The sequence below is a fragment of the Brassica napus genome, unplaced genomic scaffold (assembly GCF_020379485.1).
Source record: "Brassica napus cultivar Da-Ae unplaced genomic scaffold, Da-Ae ScsIHWf_839;HRSCAF=1194, whole genome shotgun sequence".
NCBI lineage: Eukaryota > Viridiplantae > Streptophyta > Magnoliopsida > Brassicales > Brassicaceae > Brassica > Brassica napus.
In genome coordinates this window covers 675-24,643 of record NW_026016880.1, presented here as the reverse complement: position 1 = coordinate 24,643, position 23,969 = coordinate 675, and the positions used below count along the sequence as shown (strand labels likewise).

Genomic DNA, 23,969 nt, shown 5'->3' with positions numbered 1-23,969 from the left:
ATTTCTTCTAAATTATAAAAAGCTTTATTCTTCACAAAGTTTCTTTCTTTCTTTCTTCAAACACTTAAACATTTTTTTCATTTTAACAAAGTTTTTCTTTCCAACAGAAAGGTGGGTCTTTGCAGTATTCAAAGTTTTGGCCGTTTAGGGTTAGCTGCAGAGAGACACGAGTAAAAACATTTAATGTCATGTGTAAACGTTCGATTCATTGAAACACGTGAACAAAAAATTCTTGTTCAACGAAACTTGTCTTTCTTATTTTTTGGCGCGAGTATTCTATGGGCTTTCTTAGACTTTTTCGTTTGGATCCAAAAGCTTTCTAAAGCTAGTTTCTTAAGGCCCATTTGAGCTTTTACGTATATAAAAATATACATACTTTTGAATAACATGATCCCCTGTAGCACAAAACTTATTTCTTGGAGTTGAGGAACATAAAGGGTTTCCTCTATAGTTCCACTCTCTTCTCATTTTGTATCATCAAGAAACTATTTAAGTTTGTAACAATTATCCAAGTAATAAGAAATCTTCTTCTAAATTATAAAAAGCTTTCATTTTTACAAAGTTTCTTTCTCTCTTTAAACACTTTCGCCATTTTAACAAAGTTTTTCACTCTAACAGAAAGGTGGGTTTTTGCAGTATTCAAAGTTTTGGCCGTTTTAGGATAACCTGCAGAGAGACACCGAGAGTCAAAACATTTAATGCCACGTATAAACGTATAAATGTTTGTGAAACATGTGAATAAAAAATTCTTGTTCAACGAAACTTGTCTTTCATATTTTTGCCGTGAGTATTCTTTGGGCTTTCTCGACTTTTTCGTTTGGATCTAAAAGCTCTCTAACACTACTTTCTTAAGGCCCATTTGAGCTTTCACATATATAAAAATATACATGCTTTTGAATAACATGATCTCCTGTAGCAAAAAGTTATTTCTTGGAGTTCAAGAACGTAAAGGGTTTCCTCTATAGTTCCACTCTCTTCTCATTTTGTATCATCAAGAAACTATTTAAGTTTGTAACAATTATCCAAGTAATAAGAAATCTTCTTATAAATTATAAAAAGCTTTCTTTTTTACAAAGTTTCTTTTTCTTTTCAAACACTTAAATAATTTCGCCATTTTAACAAAGTTTTTCATTCTAACATAGAGGTGGGTTTTTTGCAGTATTCAATGTTTTTGACCGTTTTAGGATAAGCTGCAGAGAGACACCAAGAGTCAAAACATTTAATGCCACGTATAAACGTTCGACTCGTTGAAACACGTGAACAAAAAATTATTGTTCAACGAAACTTGTCTTTCCTATTTTGCCATGAGTATTCTATGGCTTTCTCGACTTTTTTGTTTAGATCCAAAAGCTTTCTAAAGCTACTTTCTTAAGACCCATTTGAGCTTTTAGGTATATAAAAATATACATGCTTTTGAATAATATGATCCCCTGTAGCACAAAAGTTATTTCTTGGAGTTCAAGAACGTAAAGGGTTTCCTCTATAGTTCCACTCTCTTCTCATTTTGTATCATCAAGAAACTATTTAAGTTTGTAACAATTATCCAAGTAATGAGAAATCTTCTTCTAAATTAAAAAAAAAAAATTCGTTTTTACAAAGTTTTTTTCTCTCTTCAAACACTTTCGCCATTTTAACAAAGTTTTTCATTCTAACATATAGGTGGGTTTGTGCAGTATTCAAAGCTTTGGCCGTTTTAGGATAAGCTGCAGAGAGACATCGAGAGTCGAAACATTTAATGCTATGTATAAACGTATAAACGTTCGACTCGTTGAAACACGTGAACACAAAATTCTTGTTCAACAAAACTTGTCTTTCCTATTTTTGCTGCAAGTATTCTATGGGCTTTCTCGACTTTTTCGTTTGGATCCAAAAGCTTTCTAATGCTATTTTCTTAGGGCCCATTTGAGCTTTTCACTACAAGAAAACACAAGTTTTACGAGGGCAGTTTTCCTCGTGACTTCGTCGTAAAAGCAGTGTTACGAGGAATTAGCGAGGAAACCCGTTTCGTCGTTATACGTTTGTCGTAACGCATATATCCTCGCTAATTCGTCGTAAAGTAGCGAGGAAATAATTTCGTCGTAAAAGCGAAGAAGAATATTTCGTCGTAAAGACCACGTAAAGCTTCCACGTAAGGACGTCGCTAAATTTCCTCGTAAATACCTCGAAAGCCATTCTTCGTTAAAGCCACGTAAATAACTCGAAAGTAAATACTCGTAAAGTAAACGTAAATACCTTGATAGCTTTCCTCGTAAAGGCCACGTGAATTTTCCACGTCATTTCCTTGTAAACATGTCCTCGTAAAAACCTCGTTAAGCTTCCACGTAAAGAAGTCGCAAAATAGCTACGAATTTACTTCGTTTCGTTATTTTACAGAAATAAAAAAAAATTATAATTAAAAAAATAATTTAAATTATTTAAATTATTAATAAAATTAAAATTCTAAAAAAATCAAAACCAAAATATTTTATATATAAATAAGTTTTGAATTCATAATACAAGAACCGAAATTAAAAAGAACTAAGGGTTGTTAATCGCCCGGTAGAATTCATCACTCCTCGCTGTTACATCCGCCTCGGCATGTGAGTCATCGGTTGGTGACTACCCGGCTCACCGAACATCTCACCGAACATCTCTCAACCCACACCCAAACTCCCAAATCACACCCTATCTCACTTCATACTCTCAAATCCAATCCTATTCAAATTATAAAAATTTGAGAAAAAAGGAAGAGAAGAAGATATTGGAATTTATGTTGGTGAGACTTAACTAATATAATTGCTGGAAGTCTTGCCACATGTAAATCCAGTATATTTCTTTTTTTTCTTTTTTTTTCTAGTTTTTACGGTACGAGGTGTTTACGACGATTTTGGTTACGAGGTGTTTACGACGATTCCGTCCTACGTGGAATTAAAGTGGGCCGCGTTCATCATTTACTTTACGTGGTATTTACGACGAATCTCTCCTACGTGGTATTTACGACGAATCTGTCCTACGTGGTATTTACGAGGAATTCGTCGTAAGTTCGACGTTAACATACGAGGAATTAACGAGTATTCCGTTTAAATCCCTAAAATCCGAAACCCCAAACCCCAAACCCCATATTCCTTATCTTCTACTTCATATATTCCAAACCCTATCTTTATTTTCATTCCAAACCACAATTCCTTATTTTCATTCACTCAGAGAGTCTTACGTGGAATTAGCGTGCCCCGCTTTCTTTATTTTTTTAATTTCGTCGTAAACTCCTCGTGGCCTTACGACAACCTTACGATGATTTTGGCTTGCGTGGAATTAGCGTGCCCCGCTTTCTTTATTTTTTTTAATTTCGTCGTAAACTCCTCGTGGCCTTACGACAACCTTACGACGATTTTGGCTTACGAGGAATTAACGAGTATTACGTTTAAATCCCTAAAATCCGAAACCCCAAACCCCATCTTCCTTATCTTCTACTTCATATATTCCAAACCCCAAACCCATCTACCCTTGAACCTCAATCTATTCTTTCACCTCAAACCTTATTTATAATATATTCCAAACCCCAAACCACAAGTCCTTATTCATAATTAAAATAAACTTTCACATTACCTTATTCATAAATCAAACTCCCACATTATCTTATTCATAAAACAAACTACATAAAATCAAATACATCAATCGGATACATCAACATTCTCGTCATCACTAGAAACATCATCATTTTCATTAAACTCGTCTTCAACAGCTTCGTCTGTGGCATCGTCGGTAAGATCTCCGTACTCGTGATTATGCGGATCAATGAGAAGGATGTCATCAATTTCTTGTTCAAGTTCCTCGACTTCATTTATCTGTTCTTCTTGCAATGGTGGTTCTTCTCCACTGATAATTCGTCCTCGAGGTGTAACTTTGATCACAACTAACCAATTTATACCCGAATCTCACATTCGAGGGTATGGAAGGAAGCTAACTTGGTCTGCTTGTGAAGCTAAGATGAAAGGCTCGAATTTGTTGTACCTTCGTCCACCGTTGACATCAACTACACCGAATTTGTTAGACCGAACACCTCTGTTGACGACGGGATCGAACCATTCACATTTGAAGAGGACGCATTTCAGCTTCAATATCCCTGGAAATTCGACTTCAATAATCTCCGTCAAGATCCCGTAGAAATCTATTTCCCCTTTCACACATATTCCATAGTTACTGGTCGCCCGCTGTCTACCATACTCATATGTGTGAAAAGTATAGCCTCGTGTGAAATTACGACGAAAATTAATTGGATGGCCAAAGAAAACGTGAGCTACCTACCAAGTTAGTGGATTCAAAATTTCCTCGTTAAGTACACGTAAAGTATTTCGTCGTAAAGAACTCGCGAAGTTTACGTGGTATTTACGAGGAAATAGTGTTTCCTCGTAAAAGCCACGTCAATTTACATCGTCTTTACGACGAAATTGTTTTGTCGTTACCTTACGACGAAATTGTTTTATCGTTACCTTACGACGAAATAACGATGCTTCTTTTTTTCCACGTACTTTCCTCGCAAAATCAACGTACTTTTACGAAGATTATTTTTCCTCGTTAATTATCCTCGTTAAACTTACGTTTTCTTGTAGTGTTTACGTATATAAAAATGTACATACTTTTGAATATTATGATCGCCTGTAGCACAAAAGTTATTTTTTGGAGTTCGAGAACGTAAAGGGTTTCCTGTATATCAAAAACTCAATAGATGGTAAATGTACAATATTCGATTAGTTTTAACTTATAACATTCTAAAAGGTGGGACGTTCCGTTCTTTGTGTTATAGTCCAAAACTCCAAATCTATGTCGTTTGTACAGAATAAAACTATAAAAGTGATTTTGTTTGGTTCAGACTGAATATAGCAACTCTTCTTAAAAACAGCTGAGAAGGTATAGTTGAAAAAAAAAAGTTGGTTCGAGAAAACAAAATACCCTAAAATTCTTGACGTTATACTAATTAGTAATTACTGTGTGAACGAACAAAAATATTTACTTTCTTAGAAGAAGAAAAAAACTTGAAATTAGATAAATATCTTAAAGGAAGCAAAGTATTACAAATAATCATCACAATTGTCAATTCTAAAAAATAAAAATAGTAATAGAAACGGGGAATGCCTATAGTAGTGCAATATGAACAAAATTACATTTGTTTACGTGTTAGGCTGAATGGTCCAAACATATCGAAGCATTCTTAATCCTGCTTTTCCCAACGAGTTCCCTTCGTGGGTCCCAAGAAATTGAGTAATGTTCTTGATGCTTGGCATCCTAGTGAATAATAATGATCCATTTGCGTACGCTATTATATCTCCATAGAAGACGGTTTTCTTTGCTACAAGGCTGGGAACAACTTATGCGACGTTACATAGTTCCCAAACTTCTGCTGGCCTTGCAAAAAGCTTCAGATAAACCCAGCAAACCATAATTTAGACCAGTTCAGTGTTGTTATGAAGTGGCCATCTGCAGTACCAATACATGTAATGGCTGATTTGATGGAGAGGTTCTTCTTCCCCAACTGACTGGATGTGTTACCATTGGTTGCGTTCCAAACCTCAGTTTGAAGAGATTCTCCGTAAATATATTTTATGATTCGAAAGTGTTATTCCCGCAAACGAGAGGATCCTAAAACCAGTTGAAACGTGTTTTAGTACTGTTGGTGGAATATATTGAAGGAGTTGAGTATCTCAGCCAAGGGCAAGGGCACAAGAGCAGACACACTTTGAGCCAGCTCGAGCTAAGGCTAAGGCTCAGATGGATAGCAATGAGGTGCTGAGTTTGAAAGAAGTCTTGGAAGTATTTGCTTTTCAAACCTAAACCGAATAGAACGGACAATGGTCTTCAGATTTATGGGTTTGGGAATGTGATCGTGGTTATAGACTCAGTGAACCAAGACGGCTGGCTGCTTCTAACTCCTGATTACTTATTTAGGATATTATTAAATAAAATAAATAAATTAATTATATACTATTAAATAAAATAAATGAATTAATTATATATTTTCCTTAATTTTATAAATTATAAATGCAAATGCTCTCATCGATTAGAGAGCATTTGGAGTGCATTAGCATTTAGTAAATGTTTTTCTAACAATTGTTGATTGGATAATGTAGAGCATAATGCTAATGCTAATGCTCTACCAATCGATGCCATAATTAGCTAAACCATTTTAAGAAATATTTTAAAAACGGCGTGGAGTTTTAAGGAATGATCGCACTTCATGTCGTTGTTGATACGCATCGGTGTCGGGGAAGAGCTCCCGGAACAAGGAAGAGACTTTTTGTCAAACTGCTTGGTTAAAGATCCCAAGAAGAGATGGACCGCTATCCAACGAACATCTCTGAAAGACACTCTATAATTTCAAATATGAAGTTTTTTGCTCTCCAAAAAGTAACTTCAAAACTTCAAATTAAAAAGTAAAACTTTATATTTAAAGTTTCACTACTCAAAACTTCAAATTTGAAGTTTCATATTTTTATTTGCATTTTGGTCCCTACAATCACACATTATCTTTATGATTCATAAATATTTTCATATTTATTGTTTTAATCTTTAAAAAAATAATATTTCATATATATATATATTAATTTTTGTTTACAGATTTTAAATTTTATACATAAAATTAAATATAACTTTAAAATAAGATTTTAAATATTTAAAATTAGATATAGACAACAATAATATACAAAATAAACTTAACAACACTAATTTAAAACATAACTATTACACAAATTTAAATATTACAACAACACTAATAGTCAGGTAAGTTTGATCCGAAACCTTCAAAATTTTCAAATATTGTCCAAACTTTTTTGTTATACTGAAGATGGTTGTTGTTGTTTTTTATGTCTTTTCGTACAATTCTTTATTGTTCACTAGGGACGGCCCGCCATACGGGCGGGAAGTTATAATAAAAGTGATTTTATAATAATTTATGAAGTAATTTAAAATTATGATAGATTAAAAAATAATATAAACGAAAAAAAATAATGAAAGACTTATGAGATCATTATAATTATTTTTTTTTGTTTTGAATTATAATGACAGTAAATTTCACTATTCTCTGATAAATAACATTATATTTTTAATATTTATTTTAATTCAAATGTTATGTTTTATAATATTTTTTTAAACTAACTTATTTAAGGTTTTTTTTTGCGAATATGATTCAAAACTTGAAGTTATTCCTAAAGTAATTCATTCTTTTTTTTGTGATGTAATTGTATATTCCCTTTGTATGTATGTTTTGTAAAATTTTGTTAAGAGAAGTATATAATAATGTTTATGGGTTTTGAGAATTTTAGGATGTCGAAGGATTATTTATGTTAAGATTAGTTATATTTGAGTTAAAAAAATTTAATGAGAAGGTTCATTGAATGATTTAATGTGATAGTCAATGAGGTTGCATGAATCCAACCAACTTCCATAACGGTTCCAAAATTCAACCAAGGGTAGAAGAAGTGGAATCAAACAGCCAAATACGACGCCTTCCAACTGACCTTGATCAGAATTCAGCGTGGTCGGTGCATCAAATCTTCATTGGCCGTAGGTTTGAACCGGAGTTGTTAAAACGCAGCAGATCTGTCTTTCGTTCGTCGATATTATTTTTGGAGAATAAGCCGTCTCATGTGGGACCCTCTCATGTGTTATCCTACAGCCCAAAAACCCAATTATGTTAAAGCCCAAAACACTGATCTGAAATATTTATTAACAAAAAGAGAAAAGCCCATTAATAATTGTGATTAAATGAAACGGTGAGTATATCCAACCTGGACACGTGTCAGCCTGTCAGGAACCGACTTTATGACGTGGCAAAGCAAGAGTGAGGTGAACATATTTTTATATAGATAGATAGATAGATATCGAATATATTCATGAGTATTAATATCATCAAAAAGAAATTAGTCTTTTAGTAATATTTTATGTTTCTCTTTTACTTTCTTGTTCCGATCTTATGTATTTACAAGTATCAATATCACCTGATTTCAACTACTTTTAGCTCGCAATCTACAAAGTAAGAATTAGGAGAGTCATTTTTATTTTGAAATGCACTAATAGATCATATATGCATTAGGAAAATCATTTTATAAGATAATATGATATTTTGTTTGAAGTTTAATATTAATTAAGTTGTTTTTATTTAAATTTTTATAGAATATTTTATTTATTAATATTATTGTAATATGTTTATATATATGCTAGTTATTTATAAAAAATATGAATTTAAATTAGTTATGACAAATATAAAGTTAATTTTATAAAATACAATAATTTTGAAATTAAGTCTGAAATTTTGCTTTTAGAAAAGAACACATTTTTTGGAGATGTTCTAAGACCGATAAACCAATTGTAAGACATTGAATTGGTCAATCTCTATAATATTATTTGAGAAGTCAGTTTCCTATGTGTCGTGCTCACATTAACTCTCACAGTAGTTGATTACAATGATACCCTTAATGAATTGATTAATTATAATTATAATTGTCATTATTGACATTTTTTTATAATATTCTCAATTTCCTTATTTTAAGTATTTTTCCTTTTTCTCATTTTTTTTATTTTTCAATCTTAGTATTTTTTATTTATTTTCAAAATGAAATATATAATAAAAACGAAATATTCAAAAAGTAAAAAAAAAATATTTACAAAAAAAGAAAGAACATATTTTAGGAAAATTTATACTATATATAATGTGATCTTATAAAAAAAGGAAAGTCCACGAAAAAACAATCTTGATATTAATGTGAAATAAACATCTCTTTTACCAATAATAAATTATTTTAATTTTATCAATAAATTTTCCTAGATTATTAAAAAAGTAATCTAAATAACATAAACTAAGATATCTTTGATGAACTAAAATATTTAATAAATGCTATAATTGATATTTTTCTTCATTTTTGCATAATTGTTTTTGTGTATTTTTACTTTTCATTTGCAATTTTTTTTTACCAAAACACATTATAAATACAAATATACAAACTATAATCAAACCTAATGTACCACTAAAGTTTCTGTAAGGCTTAATATTTTTTTCCTTTTCATTGAAAAGTTTAATATATTTATACAACCTAATATACATTTAATAAGAATACATAAACCAATATGAACTCTTATGGTTAAGATTATGTAGAAGAATTTTTAATTTATCTTTTATACATTTAATGTATACAGTTATTTAAAATTTACGAAAAAACTACTTTGTAGATATCTATTTGTTCATGAGGTTTTAAAATTTTATTAAAGTATAGTTACATATTTATGATGAAGAACTGAAATACTGTAATAAATAAAATCTATCAAATTTTGTTAAACTAAAATCAAAAGTAGTTGTACATAGATTTGAAGAAATATATGTAACTCAATATAACCTAAAAAGTATGTAACTTAAACAATCCAAAATTTTATACCCAAAATCATTAAACAAATTTTATCTATTTAGAACCAAAAAAATAGTCAAATTACGTTATAATATATCCAAATAATAATCAAATCTATTAGATATATTTAATGAAAATGACAAAATATTAATCAAAAATCATACATATAAATTACAAAATAATTAAAATAAAAACATAAACATTAATTAATTTATAATATATTTATTTTTAAATATTTTTATCCGTGCATGCGCACGGAAAAGTCACCTAGTGAAAAGTTGATGTTGAATTAAAAAAAATAAAAAAGAGATGGACCGCTCAGATGCTTCTAAACCATCCATTCGTTGTAGCCGTCGATCTTGATCACGACGACATTGGTGATAGTAAGTAAAGAAATCGATGTTCAGGTGAAAACAGAGGACGTGTCCGAGATGCCCATTCGAATTCTACGATAGGGTTTCTGCTTCTTCCGATTCAGGAACGCAGTATCAACCTTTCGATTCGCCGGAGGAGAGGATTGCGAGTCTGGCGACTGATTTAATCCTTGATTGGTCTGTCACCAGTAACTGGGTCACCCACCCGTGTATGGTAACGGTTGTGATTAAAAAACAGAGTTGCAGTGAAAGGCTAGAGCTTCTTTTTTTTTTTAATGTTCATCCAGCTATTCAAAGATTAATTTATTGGTAAACTGTTTGTCAATATAGATACCAGTTATTGTATTCTTGAGCTATGGTTTTGATTATATTCAGTATATGGAAATACCAGATTTGTTTTCATTATCCCTAGTCTTCAAAATTTACTTGTAAAATAAGTATATTAAGACTCTTGGACAAGGCTCGTGGCCACCACAGGACAGCTTACTTCAAACTTAGCGTCTTCGTCATCAACCCAACTCACAACTCCATAAACCACGTCCCCTCGCAACGCTCTCTGACTCTCCAACCTCACAGTGTAGCTTTGCTTCTCGTTTTTCTTGCTGAACATTACTCTCTTTGGCTCTATGACAACGTTTATACCTTTCAACCCTCTCACTCTCACGCTATAGCTTCTCTTTGCTTCCCCCACATTTGTCAACGTTCTTCTAACGATCTTAGGACCGTTTTGATCTGAAGTGAAGTATGCAATGATCGAAGGGTAATTGAGATATGGAGATGGGTGTCTGCACGCGTCGGATACATTTGATCTCGTGATGATATTAATCAATTTCCCGGACTGTTTAACCTCGTGACAAAGGAAGTTAATAAAATCTTGTGGGGATGTGTCATAGATTAAGCCAGGGCTCAGGACTCTGTCCGCACGCACGTGTCCTGCTCCAACGGCTAAAGGGTTGCTTAAAGTCAAAGCCGTTGTCATAATTGCTGATTTTATAGCCGAGGGACTCCAGTCTTGATGGACTTGCTTTATAAGCGCAGCGACTCCAGCTACATGAGGTGAAGCCATTGATGTCCCGGTTAAGAGATTGAATCCGCTGAACAACGGTCGCGCTCTAGCACCCGCCACTGGTTTAGCCGGTGGCCAAGCTGAGAGTATGAGTGTCCCAGGAGCTAAAATGTCCGGTTTAAGGATCTGAGGGAAGCTTGCGAACGGACCTCTCGAGCTGTAACTGTCTACCTCAGGTGCTGGTTTTGTCCCGATCACCGTTTTGCGAAACTCCAGCTTCGCGGTGGCGTTGTTGTTGTATCCTGATGCGTAGCTTTTGATAGCTTCTCGGTGTTTCGAGCTGATGAATGCTACCGGAAACTGGAACTTGACTGTGTCTTGTTCCGCAAGTAACCTATCTGTTATTATTACCACTGCAGTAGCTCCAGTGGATCTGGCTTGTTGAATGTTTCCGTTACAGACAATGATCCTGTTCACCAGAGTCTTGTTTCCTGCATCGCAAGACTCGACGTACGTTACCGGAAACTGAACCGACGGGAACTCTCCGGGAAACAGAGACGGAAAACTGAAACTAACTCCGTTTCCCAACGTTAAGATCCCTTGAAACTCGCGACCGATTGTTCCCGCTCCAACCGTCATAACCCACGGTGCTCCGTTAATCAAACTCCAGTAATACGGCCCGTCGTTACCACCAGACGCAGCAACGAAAACGCCTTTTTGAATCGCTGCAAACGCTGCAACTGCGATTGGATCGTTTTCTAGACCCACATCATCACCATCAATGCTTAGTCCCAGTGATAAAGATATCACATCGACTCCATCTCGAACCGCTTGGTCAATCGCTGCGATCACGTCTGATGAGTAGACGCCTTCCTCCCAAGCAGCTTTATACATCGCTATATGTGCGTGCGGCGCGATTCCTGAAGCGGTTCCTTGCGCGTAAGAGAAGTAAGACGCGTTTATGACGTGATTCCCAGCCGCAATGGCCGCGACATGAGTGCCGTGTCCGATTGTATCGTAAGGTGAAGAGTATTGATCCTTCTTGGTACCTCTCAAGTTAGGGTTGTTGGCGAACAAGCCCTTGTTGAAAACCCTAGCTCCGATTAGTTTCTTGTTGCACAAGGAAGAGTAATTGAATTCACATTTGCCTTTCCATGTAGAGGGGACCGAACCAAGCCCATCGTCATGAAAGCTGGGGTGGTCCGGCCAGATTCCGGTATCGACTATACCAATAACCGTACCGGCTCCATAACTCGAGACCGGCCATGTACCGGAATTTGAAGCAAGACCGATGAATTGTGGAGAGAAAGTGGTATGGAGCTTAACCGGTAAATCTTTGGTGAAAGAGACATACCCGGGTTTGTGTTGAAGACGTTTGAGCTCGGAGTTGGTGAGAACCGCGCTAAACCCGTGAACCGAATCCGTATAAGCGTAGAGAATCTTTGGTTTTCTTCCGGTGGTAACCGAAGTAAGAGTCGTGGAAAACCAGCTCTGGTGATCGGTAAAAGGTGCCGGTTTGGCGGATAAGTCCATGTGGATGATGTAAATAGAGGTCTCCGTTGTTGCTGTGGTTACGGAGAAAGGGATGAGAAGAAGAATCATGACAGTGATCGCCATGTGTGAGAGCACAGCTTTCTCTCTGGTCTCTCAAGAGTCAAGAAGACTGAGAGAAACTTGGTCTTAATGTAGTTAAGAAATAATTAAACTGGATTGTTTTATTTTTTAGGTATGACACAAAAGTTGTAGGGAGAGATTGTAACCTTTGCTTCTCTTTTGCTTTTGCTGTTAAAAACAGTATTAGGTGGTGCCAATGGTGGACAAACACATCTCATCATCATTGTTTCTTTTGACTTTATCTTTTCTACCGGCTTATTTACAATTAAGTTTCTGAAAATTGATGTTTATAAGCATTCTTTACTAGATAAACTCTGATAAATATCAATGTTGAAAAAAAAATTTGTTAGGCATTGGTTAAACTTCTTATAGAAGACTATTGCTTATACGGACTTTTTGAATGTTTATACCAAAATTTTAAACGATTGTTTTTTTTTAAAATGATTTTAAAAAATTGTTTTGTGTAGACTCAATTTTCTGACTAAACATGCACCTAAGCACCATCTAAACCGATTTTTAGAACACATACTATATCATGCATATTTGATTCCACAAAGAAATTTCTAGTAAATTTGCTTAACTATACATATGAATTAATTGTATTTCTTCTTAACTATACATATGAATTAATTGTATTTCTTCTTGCAGCTACAATGTATAGTATGCTAGGTTGCACGAAAGCTTCATTGGACATACATTTCCCACTTTAAAATTTGAAGCAGAATCTTGTAGATGACTAACGAAATTTTGCTTCCAAAACGCTTCAAAATATCATATTTAAAAATACGTTGGAAACTTACAATTCTGTTTTGGAATCACACTTCCATTTTTTTTAGAAAAACAATATCATAAATAAAGAAAAAATATAAAATAATGTTTTATGTTTTTATGTAAAATCTAAAATTTAATAATACTAAATAGAGAGAATATAAATATGCAAATATTAAACCTAACTAGAGCCGGTGTCCGCGCTCCGCGCGGATAACACGTTTAATTACAGTAAATTTATATTTAATTGATATTTTTAGTTTAATAAATTGTATGTAAATTTTTTTTTTGTTGTATAATTAACCATAGAGTTTTTTAGTTTAAGAAAGTGTAAATTAATCTCTTGCAAAGTTGATCAATATATATTCAAAGGGACAAAAGTACCTCAGAAACTGACTCAGATTAGCTGAGAAAATAACATTCAAATACAAAAATAAATGTCTCTATTATAAAACCAACAAAGGATAAAACTTTAAGAGAAGTTTCCATGGGTTTTCGAGATCTTGTAGACGTATCTGGAATAACGTCATTCACAAACTATCTTTTCAGCCGTGGCTGCTGCTCTGATATTGAACCTGTAATCCAATTTTATACACGGCTACTTGAATCAATTTGATCTTGTATTTGATGAAGAATCCATGGCTTGTAAGCCTTACCGTTTGACTAAAGCATCCATGTTTCCTCTTCAACAGAATCTTCATCACCGCAGCTTTTCTCTGACTCAAATGTTGCTGGACACTGAGTCCACCTCCTTCTTCCTTTGATTTCTCTATGCTACTCTTACTACTACTATGTACTCTCAATTAATGAAATACACATAAGATTCTCGAAGCTAGTATTCCTTTCTCTGTTTCAGTAGTTTAACAAACACGCACATGTACACCATATCTATATATAAGAAAAAAAACATATTGTACCCATAAGCCTTTTGCTTAAAATAAAAACATGTTACTGTAAATTAGATTAGTTTGAAAGGAAAAAACAAAGAGAATCAGATGAGTCGTAAAATGAGAAAATCCCACAGACCGGAACTATCACTTAACGACACTTTGTTCCCTAATTTTATTATCATCCCTTTTGGCTCCTTCTCTTTTTATTGACTGTCTGATACGCTCACGTTTGGTCTATTCACCAACTACTAATAACATCAACGCTAAGAGTTGATCAAAACATGTGATCAAAATTGATTTTCCTTAGCTTTCATGTGATTCACTTGGTGTCTTGGGATCAGCTGAACTACTCAGCTTTACAGCAACAAATGCTTTTGATGTCTCGGTATCTGCCAGTTAAGCTAATGTTATTGATCCTAGCACGAATCTTACATCAGAGAGGCTAAGCTTTTGATGCTTGGTTTGATTTTGGTTCTCGAAACTTTCAAAGCAAGATTTTTTTGAGAAAGTTTCCATAGAAACACTCATGCCGTTTGCCAAACCCACCGATCAAATCCATTGTCAGACCAAAATATTCAAGCTTTTTGTCTCTTTCAGGTGGTTTGACATCCGCCATTAGCTTATTGTCACCATTGTAGCTAATAGCATGTCTAATTTACATGTACCACACTTCTCTACTGGAATACGATGAACAAAAATAATCTGGAAAACGTGAAGATACAATACAATCTCAAGAGGAAACCTCAGTCACAGCAACAGCTCATAAAAACATAGTTCATAGCATAGAGATTGAATTGGTAGCAGTATCCATACCTGATCACCACTCAGCAGTATGCAGTGCAATGGCGTTAGGAACGTCAAAAGTCCTAGAATTAGGAGTACATATAACAAAGTGGATTAGTTAGGCGAGGGATTTGCGGAGGAGAATTGGGGACATATGTGTTAAGCTCTCACACCATCAGATGTTTTATTTTCTGGATATGGAGCAACTGACGTCAGTGCCACACAACCTACGGTGAGTGACCATTGTGATGTGTGAAAGAGGAACGAAGCAGACGTGTGAAAACATTCTCCTACAATGACCGGATTCCAAATATGGAAATTTTTCATTATTGGAGCTTGTGTGACTGGTGAGAAGTAAAGACACATCTCATCGTCTAGGATATCATAAAATAATGGAAACGCCTATTAAGCTCCATAAATTTATCTACTGAAGATCATAATTATCTAGATTTTCAGGACACAAACCTTTTCATCTAGAAGAAGCATGTCCACGCCCATCAGTTCCCCTCCTTTGGTGATGTTACGGGCTTCCCATACCGCAGAAGACGCCTCACGGCGGTATTGTAACAACGACCGGTTTAACATTAGAGAAAAAGGTTTGGTAAGCCACCATTGTTGAAGATCGAGTTGTAAGAACAAAAAAAAAATTAGATTTCTGTTGGAGCAGCGTGATCTGTAGAGATATATTTCTCTTTCTTTTTTAGGGATTTCACTGAATTCTTGGGAAGGAGGTAGGTAATTTAACTCATTGTAGTGTAATTTAACTCATCGTAGTGTCATCTAGGCAAAGCGTTACAGAAATCTGAAGCTGTAGAGGATTACAGAGATGTCAAAAGAATAGGGTAAACGAAGCATGAGAATAGACTGAGCGAGCTTGGAAAATATTGGGTTAAGTTGGATTTTGTAAACATTAAGCTTTGCCATTCCAAAACAAAAGGCCCAGTCCGAGAAGATAATATACGGAGAATGAGTTTTAGTTGAGTACTGATGTGTCACGTTGAATTTAGTCTTGAATTTTATTATTGGGCTAAAGAGAAAATAAAATGTTTTAAGTTTGGACGTGATGACATGGTAAAATGAGTGGTGGAGAATATTTCTGCCCATGTGGCATTCTTTAGAAACTCTTAAAATAGTCTCTTTTATATAGTAGGATACTATAAATTATCTTTATGCACTGAACTTTCTTATTATAGATATAATATATATATATGTATATATCCGCCTTCTAATTTGATTTGAAAGGTTCTGATTCCGCATACCCATTTTTTTGATACCATGTAACATAGCTAGTATGAATTACGTCAAATAATCTATGGAAGTATTAAAGAATCAATCAATTTTTCTGAAAAAGAAGAAAGTATGAATCAATTTGAAAATTAACGAGTTAAGAAAAGCAGGATGTATAAGAAAATTAAAAAAATCTTAAACTTGGAGAAAATAAATTGAAGCTAATGCAAAACATAATAAAGCCCATTAATATTAGGCTTATCGGGCTTGAAAAGTATCAACTGGCGCCAATAAAATAGATTTTCCCGCTATCTCTCTATCAACCTAAACCTATAAATTGGATACTCAGGTTCGCCCCCAAATCAGAAGAAACTGAAAAAATGTCAGGCGACAATTCGACGGAGGTTGAACGAAAACGTGGCAGAGCCGCGGAGGAGGCGTCGAGTTGGAAGAATTCCCTAGAGCGACTGAAAGCGATTCGGCAAGGAGGACTTGGGAACCTATCGGATTCAGGTGGTGGCTACGATGATATTAAACTGGAACAGACAGTTGATGATGGTGATGAGTACGACGCAATTGTAAAATGTGAGGGTATTCTTGAAGAGGTTTTAGCAAAGGTTAATCCAGACGATATGGATAGAGAAAGACATAGGAGAAGGAAACAACCAGCTAGGATACGTGATTCAGACGATAAGTGTGATCACGTTGCCATGGAGAATGAGTTGATGAAAGAGCTGAAAGAAGAAGATGTGAGAGTCACCCTTCCGCAGACTTCTGAGAATGGGGCAGAATTTGATTTGGATGCTGATGGGTCACTTCGTTTTTACATTCTTGACGCTTATGAGGAGGCTTTTGGTGCGAGTATGGGCACAGTATATCTGTTTGGGAAGGTGAGTCTGTTGGAATTTCACTCATTTTATTCTCTTCTTTTGGTCTTCTGGTTAGTATAGAGATTAATTCGGTTACCCTCTTTCAGGTTAAAATGGGAGATACGTACAAGAGTTGCTGTGTGGTAGTTAAGAATATCCAGAGATGTGTTTATGCTATTCCATATGGTTCCATATTCCCTTCCCATGAACTTTTTATGCTCCAGCAAGAGGTGAAACTTTCTCCTGAATCCTTCCGGGTGAAGAAGTTACATGTGAGTTTCACTACATGCTAATTAATACGAAAGAATATCTTATCCTATTGTTTTTTGACCTTTGTCATTCTCAGGAAATGGCATCCAAACTGAAGAACGAAATTTCTCAGCAATTGCTACGACTCAACGTTTCAAATTATAGCATGGCACTTGTCAAGGTTTGTGTATTTTACTTACTAACTTTTCATGCAGCAAAAATTTTCTTATGAGACTCTCTACTCTCCTCTCCTTTTCAGAGAAGCTATGCATTTGAGAAGCCTGATGTGCCAGCTGGCGAGCAATATGTTTTGAAGATTAATTATCCATTTAAGGTGGTGCATTTTAGCTTTAACTCGCTCTAAAATTGTCTACTTTGTTTTTTTGTTTGTTTGTTAAATCTCTTTACATCTCAAACACCTGTCTCTGTTATCATAGGATCCTGCACTTCCACAAGACCTTAAAGGGGATTCTTTTTGCGCTTTGCTATGCTCTCACACCAGGTTTTAGTTTCTTACTGCTGAGTTTCCTGTTTTGATAGTTGATCGGTTCATTTTGCATTTACTGGTCTTTTCTAAGCTTCTTAGTTAATTAATATGCAGTGCTTTGGAGCTTTTCATCCTTAAAAGGAAGATCATGGGACCTTCTTGGCTGAAAATTTCAAACTTCTCTACCAGTTTACCTTCTCAACGAGTAAAGCCTACCATAATTATCTTGCTAGTTATTTCTATTTATGTTTGTTTATATCCAATAATGAGGACTTGACACTTGTGCAGGTGAGCTGGTGCAAGTTTGAGGTTACTGTTGAATCTCCCAAGGTTATCACTGTTTTAGTTCCGGAGGAAAAAGTGGTTCATCCTCCTGCTGTCGTCACAGCTATAAATTTAAAGACTATAGTCAATGAAAAGCAGAACATCAGCGAAATTGTTTCCGCCTCTCTTCTCTGTTTTCACAACGCCAAGGTTTGTTCTACAACATTTGACCAATGCTTTTGACCAATGTCATGAGGTTCATCACCTCGATGGTTACCGTTCACAAGTAGTTATTTGTACGATGTGTATTGTGTTTAAGCTGGTTTGTGAAATGTTTTAATTTTCTTGCTCAAATGACACTCTCTTAGTAGCTTGACATTTTATGTCCTTTGGTGTTTCAGATTGACGTTCCAATGGCAGGTCCAGAGAGAAAGAGATGTGGTATTCTGAGTCATTTCACTGTTGTTAGGAATCCTGAAGGAACTTGCTACCCAATTGGTTGGAAGAAAGAAGTGGCTGACAGAAATTCAAAGAAGGGCTGCAGTGTTTTAAGTTTTGAAAACAGGTATTATTCCGCAGCTCTCTTGTTGTGTAGGAGGCTGGTGCTTCATCCAACATTTCTTTTCTTTTTGTATTCTTACTGCAGTGAAAGAGCTTTGCTGAACCGATTGTTTCTGGAGTTGAACAAATTGGACAGTGATGTTCTTGTGGGACATAATATATCAAGGTTTGATCTGGATGTCCTTCTCCAAAGAGCCCAGGCAAAGCAACTAATCTTTTTACCATCTAAAAATAGATGGCTGTGTCTTTAATTTTTCTATTAGTTTTATAAGGGCTGGTCTTCTCTGTAGAAGTAACATGCATTAATAAGACGGAATATTTTTGTTTTATGCATTGTACATCATTTTCTCAGTCTCTCCTTATGTGTAGGCTTGCAAAGTTTTGAGTAGCATGTGGTCCAAAATTGGCCGTCTCAAACGCTCGTTCATGCCTAAGCTTAAAGGGAACAACAAGTCCGGAGCTACACCAGGGCTCATGTCTTGCATTGCTGGAAGACTATTATGTGATACAGATCTATGTTCTCAAGACTTGTTGAAGCAGGTATGTCTGGTGTTCAACTCTTACAAGCAATGAGAAGTCTAGTCCCTCACCTATAAGCAAGCTTCTGGTTGTTGCAGCAGGTCAGTTATTCGTTAACAGACCTTTCAAAGACACAGCTGAACCAGGACAGGAAACAGATATCGCCTAATGATATTCCCAAAATGTTTCAGTCCTCTAAGACACTTGTGGAACTTGTAAGTTCTTTAATTAGTCTAATCATGTCTGTTTTGTGCATTTGAGCTTGCTATAACCTTTTGGTTTTGTTCGGTTCAGATTGAATGTGGGGAGAGAGATGCATGGTTATCCATGGAGCTCATGTTTCATCTAAGTGTTCTTCCTCTCACTCTCCAGCTTACTAACATAAGTGGCAATCTCTGGGGGAAAACTCTTCAAGTAGTGGCTCCTCTCTCTATCCCTCAAACACGTTATGCGCTGGTGCATTCTGATTTTTCTTTCTATTCGTTACCAGGGATCCAGGGCGCAAAGAATTGAATACTACTTACTACATACATTCCACTCGAGAAAGTACATCCTCCCAGACAAGATTTCGCAACGTATGAAGGATATTTTAAAGTCATCAAAAAGAAGAATCAGCCATGGTGAATTGGATGCTGACTTGCCTTTGGAGAATGATCCGTCTAAGAAGGGTCCAGGCTACGCTGGTGGACTGGTGTTGGAACCAAAGAAAGGCTTATATGACAAATATGTGGTGCTTCTTGACTTCAATAGTCTTTACCCGTCTATTATACAGGTTAGCAGCAGACTGTTTTCTATTCTCAAGCTGTTTCCATTTGATTTTACACAACAACGGGTAATGATCATTTCAGGAATATAATATATGTTTCACGACTGTGCCACGGTCAGAAGACGGAGCTCCTCGTTTACCTTCGAGCCAGACACCTGGAATTCTTCCAAAGGTATTAGGATTGTATTAGTGATTGCTCCATTCTCTAGTTCAATTCTAATCTGTAGTCTCTCTTTTAGTTGATGGAACATTTGGTCAGTATAAGGAAACGTGTGAAACAAAAGATGAAGAAGGAAACAGGTCTCAAGTACTGGGAGCTTGACATTCGGCAGCAGGCATTAAAACTCACAGCCAATAGGTTTTGTGTTTAATGGTTTTAGCTTCTTCTGCTAGCAATAATTGCCCATTTTCACGGTAATGTTTCATTTTAAACGCAGTATGTACGGATGTCTGGGGTTCTCTGATTCAAGATTCTACGCTAAGCCTTTAGCAGAGCTCATAACACTACAGGTAAAGTTATGCTTTTTCTCTGGTTTTCTTTTTCTTTCTGTGCTCATGAGATCCGGTTAATTCTCTAACATTGCAGGGAAGGGAGATTCTGCAAAGAACCGTGGATTTTGTACAGAATCATTTAAACCTAGAGGTATCACCCAGTCGCACTAAATGCATTTCAGTAGAGGAAATAATGTAATGTGTCAACATGTTGGGGAATATTGAACATGTATGCAGGTGATTTATGGTGACACAGATTCAATCATGATTCACAGTGGACTAGATGATATCGAAGAGGTCAAAACCATTATAACAAAAGTCATCCAAGCGGTAGGTTGGATAATAGCTTTTTACCCTTAAAACAAAGCTATATAGTATGATTAAACCAATATTCATTTAACGTTCGATTTCCTGATGCATGAAAGACAATGGATAACTCAACTTTAATATTATAGGTCAATAAGAAGTACAGATGTCTGAAAATTGACTGTGATGGCATATATAAGAGAATGCTTATTCTAAGAAAAAAGAAGTATGCTGGCGTCAAGTTGCAGTTCAAGGACGGGCAGACTTGCGAGGTATAATATTTAATTTACACATCCTGGCTACCTTTTCTTTTTTTTTCTTAGAATATTTACTTTTTACTCTCTCATGCAAACATACAATCATCTTTTCAGGTCGTGTGAGGATGTTGTTGAAGCAATTCATAACGAACTTGTGAAGGTAATCTTTTCTTTATAAACGTTTGTTAATCAGTTTGCTCTTCTTTTTCATCTTTTACATGTTGCAACAGATAAAAGAGGAAATGAGAAATGGGCAAGTTTCACTTGAGAAGTATGTCATCACCAAGGCATTGACTAAACCACCAGAAGCTTATCCAGATTCCAAAAGCCAACCACACGTTCAAGTAAGTATGAGAGCGCTATTATTTCTCACTGGACTTTTCACATCTTCACTAAACTTTGAGTGTGCTTCTCAGGTCGCACTCAGAATGAGGCAACGTGGTGTTAAAGAAGGTTTCAATGCCAAGGATACTGTACCTTATATAATCTGCTATGAACAGGTTCCCAAACCAGAAGACCACCAGCTTAATATTATCCCAAATCAAATCCAATCGTCTTCCTAGTAAAAATCTTGTATCCTTCCTTGTGTGCAGGGTAATGCTAGCTCTGTCAGCTCAGCAGGGATTGCCAAACGCGCTAGGCATCCTGATGAGGTGAAGTCAGACGACAGCAGATTGTTGGTTGACATAGATTACTACTTGGCACAGCAGATTCATCCCGTGGTGTCTCGTCTGTGCGCAGAGATTCAAGGCACAAGTCCTGAGAGGTTAGCCGAGTGTTTAGGACTTGACCCATCAAAGGTAAAAAAAACAATTTTCATTTAAAGCCAACTCTCCAGTTCTGATAGATGATTAGAAATATTGTTTTTTTTATAGTATCGAAGCAACGATGCTACGAGCAGTGATCCTTCTACATCCCTCTTGTTTGCTACAAGCCATGAAGAAAGGTAATGAATGCTATCTTTGTAATAATATATTTCCTCCAGGAATCTGCAACAACGTAATGTACATGTACAATAAAAAAACGCAGATATAAAACCCTGTGAGCCGTTAACACTAACATGCCCCAGCTGCTCTGCTTCTTTCAACTGCCCATCTATTACTAGTTCAGTTTGCGCGTCGATTAGTAATAAATCTGAAACAGAGGAATCTACATTCTGGCTTAGACTGCATTGCTCGAAATGCAGGGGAAGAATATCCCCTGCAATGATAGCTAATCAGGTAGGCAATCATTTTTCTTTAAAAAAAATTCGAATTTCTTGTATCCTTCTGATTGGATTAACTCATCTCATGAATTTCAGGTGAAAAGGCAGATTGATGGGTTCCTGTCAATGTACTACAAAGGCACAATGATGGTGAAGAATATAGAACCTTCTCCCTTGCCTCGTTTTATATATATCCATATAATTTTGAACACCTGTCGTTACATCTTGCTTTCAACAGTGTGACGATGAGTCTTGTAAGCACACCACTCGCACCCCCAACTTTCGTCTGCTAGGTGACCGGGAACGGGGAACAGTTTGCCCAAACTATCCTAACTGTAATGGAACCCTCTTACGAAAGGTATGTGCCCTCATCCACCGGATAAGAAGAACTCTTATCTTTCCGTTGCTTCATAGAAACAACTTTTGATCCCCCAAGCTTTGTCTTATTGCAGTACACTGAAGCAGACCTGTACAAGCAGCTGTCATACTTTTGCCACATCTTAGACACACAATGCTCTCTAGAAAAGGTTTTTTCACAATTTTCTTATGTGTTATCACAATCAATTTGTGTTTTCTAGATCACTAATAACCTCTCTGGCATTTTGTTTTTTTTTTAAAAAGCAGATGGATGTTGGTGTGAGAATTCAAGTAGAGAAAGCAATGACGAAGATAAAACCTGCGGTTGAGTCAGCAGCATCGATAGCTCGGAGTATCCGAGACCGGTGTGATTACGGATGGGTGCAACTCACAGACATAGCCATTTGATAGTTCTAATAATTATCTCATCTCATGTGATTAAATTTATATCATCGTCTTACATCATTAAGTTTTTGTTTTGTCCTAAAGTTTTATTAGCATAACTATAACTGAACTTTGGAGTATGCAAATACTAGACTAAAAACAGTTTCGACTACTGTTTGGTAGTGTACTAAGCCGGAGATGTTGACTTCGAATCATCTTTGTCTTCAAAGCAGAATGGCTCTGGAAACGCACATTTCCTGAGTTGCTTGGGGTGGTTCACGGTTAACCATCGAGTGAGGAGCAACAAGGAGAGTCGCAAAGTGCTGCTCTTGTTGTAAGGTTCCATTGAACCTTGTCTGCGTAGGCGGTAGAACTGGTGGTAGTCGCACAGGGTTTAGGCCTAAACCATTTATTTTTATATTTAAAATAAGAAAAAGGATCTAAATTTTTTTATATGAAAGTGTTTTTTTTTATCCCGCAGATTTATTTTTAAAATACTCTGGTATTTGAAAAAAAAAAACATATATCTCTCCCTAAACGAGTATAACTCTGGTATTCTTCAACTAGATAAGCCGAAGACCACTCCATCCTCATCGTTTTTAGAGATAATTTTGCCTTACGCAGCTTCTATATGCATAGAGACACAGAAATTTTGATTCTAGGGTTTTGTGATGCAGCATGTATCTCTCCCTAAACGAGTTATGCGTTATCATACGTCTCCAGTGTTTAGACACGGCTTGGAAACTAAAATTAGAGATTTTACTGGAAGCCTCAGCATAATCTCTTGTAACTCATCGTCGTTTAATTATTATCTCAGTCACCTCTCTCTTCATCTTTTGCTTTCTCTTTCTGAGGAAAATGATGAAGCAAATTTGTCCTTTTCGTGGCCTTGCTGCTGCTCTTTCTATCGATGGTATATATAAACGATCTGCCTTCTACTTTTGCTTTCTCTTTCTGATCAGGACAACGACCAAGTACTACTACATTGCCTTCGTTTGTGTCTTCAATTCATCTCATCTTGCTCATATTTATAGACACGGTAACTTAGGAATCCTTTTCAGCCCAATGCCAAAACCCTAATGAATTGTGTAACAGTTTTTTCTTTTTTTTGTAAACGGTTATTCTAGTTTTTGTTTTTTCGGTTTTGTAATTATTAGTTGTCGAGTAAATTGTAGTTATAGTCACCCCAATATTTTGTTTCCACGAGGATATAAATTAATT

At 35.7% G+C, this 23,969-nt stretch overlaps 1 protein-coding gene, 1 long non-coding RNA gene and 1 pseudogene across 2 annotated transcripts; 1 reads left to right on the top strand and 2 right to left on the bottom strand.

Annotated features, from left to right (window-relative positions):
• Positions 1–10,085: 10,085 nt before the first annotated feature.
• Positions 10,086–12,413, bottom strand: LOC125606304 (subtilisin-like protease SBT1.9). The gene has a single exon (XM_048775351.1). The coding sequence runs from the start codon at positions 12,366–12,368 to the stop codon at positions 10,188–10,190; it is 2,181 nt and encodes a 726-aa protein (XP_048631308.1). The 5' UTR covers positions 12,369–12,413; the 3' UTR covers positions 10,086–10,187.
• Positions 12,414–14,065: 1,652 nt separating this feature from the next.
• Positions 14,066–15,501, bottom strand: LOC125606305. Its single transcript, XR_007337708.1, has 4 exons — positions 15,272–15,501; positions 14,980–15,096; positions 14,837–14,889; positions 14,066–14,725 (listed from the first exon to the last, which is right to left on the bottom strand). It is a non-coding gene; the product is annotated as an uncharacterized LOC125606305 (long non-coding RNA).
• A 912-nt stretch (positions 15,502–16,413) lies between these two features.
• On the top strand, positions 16,414–22,833 carry LOC106358365 (annotated as a pseudogene).
• Positions 22,834–23,969: the final 1,136 nt, after the last annotated feature.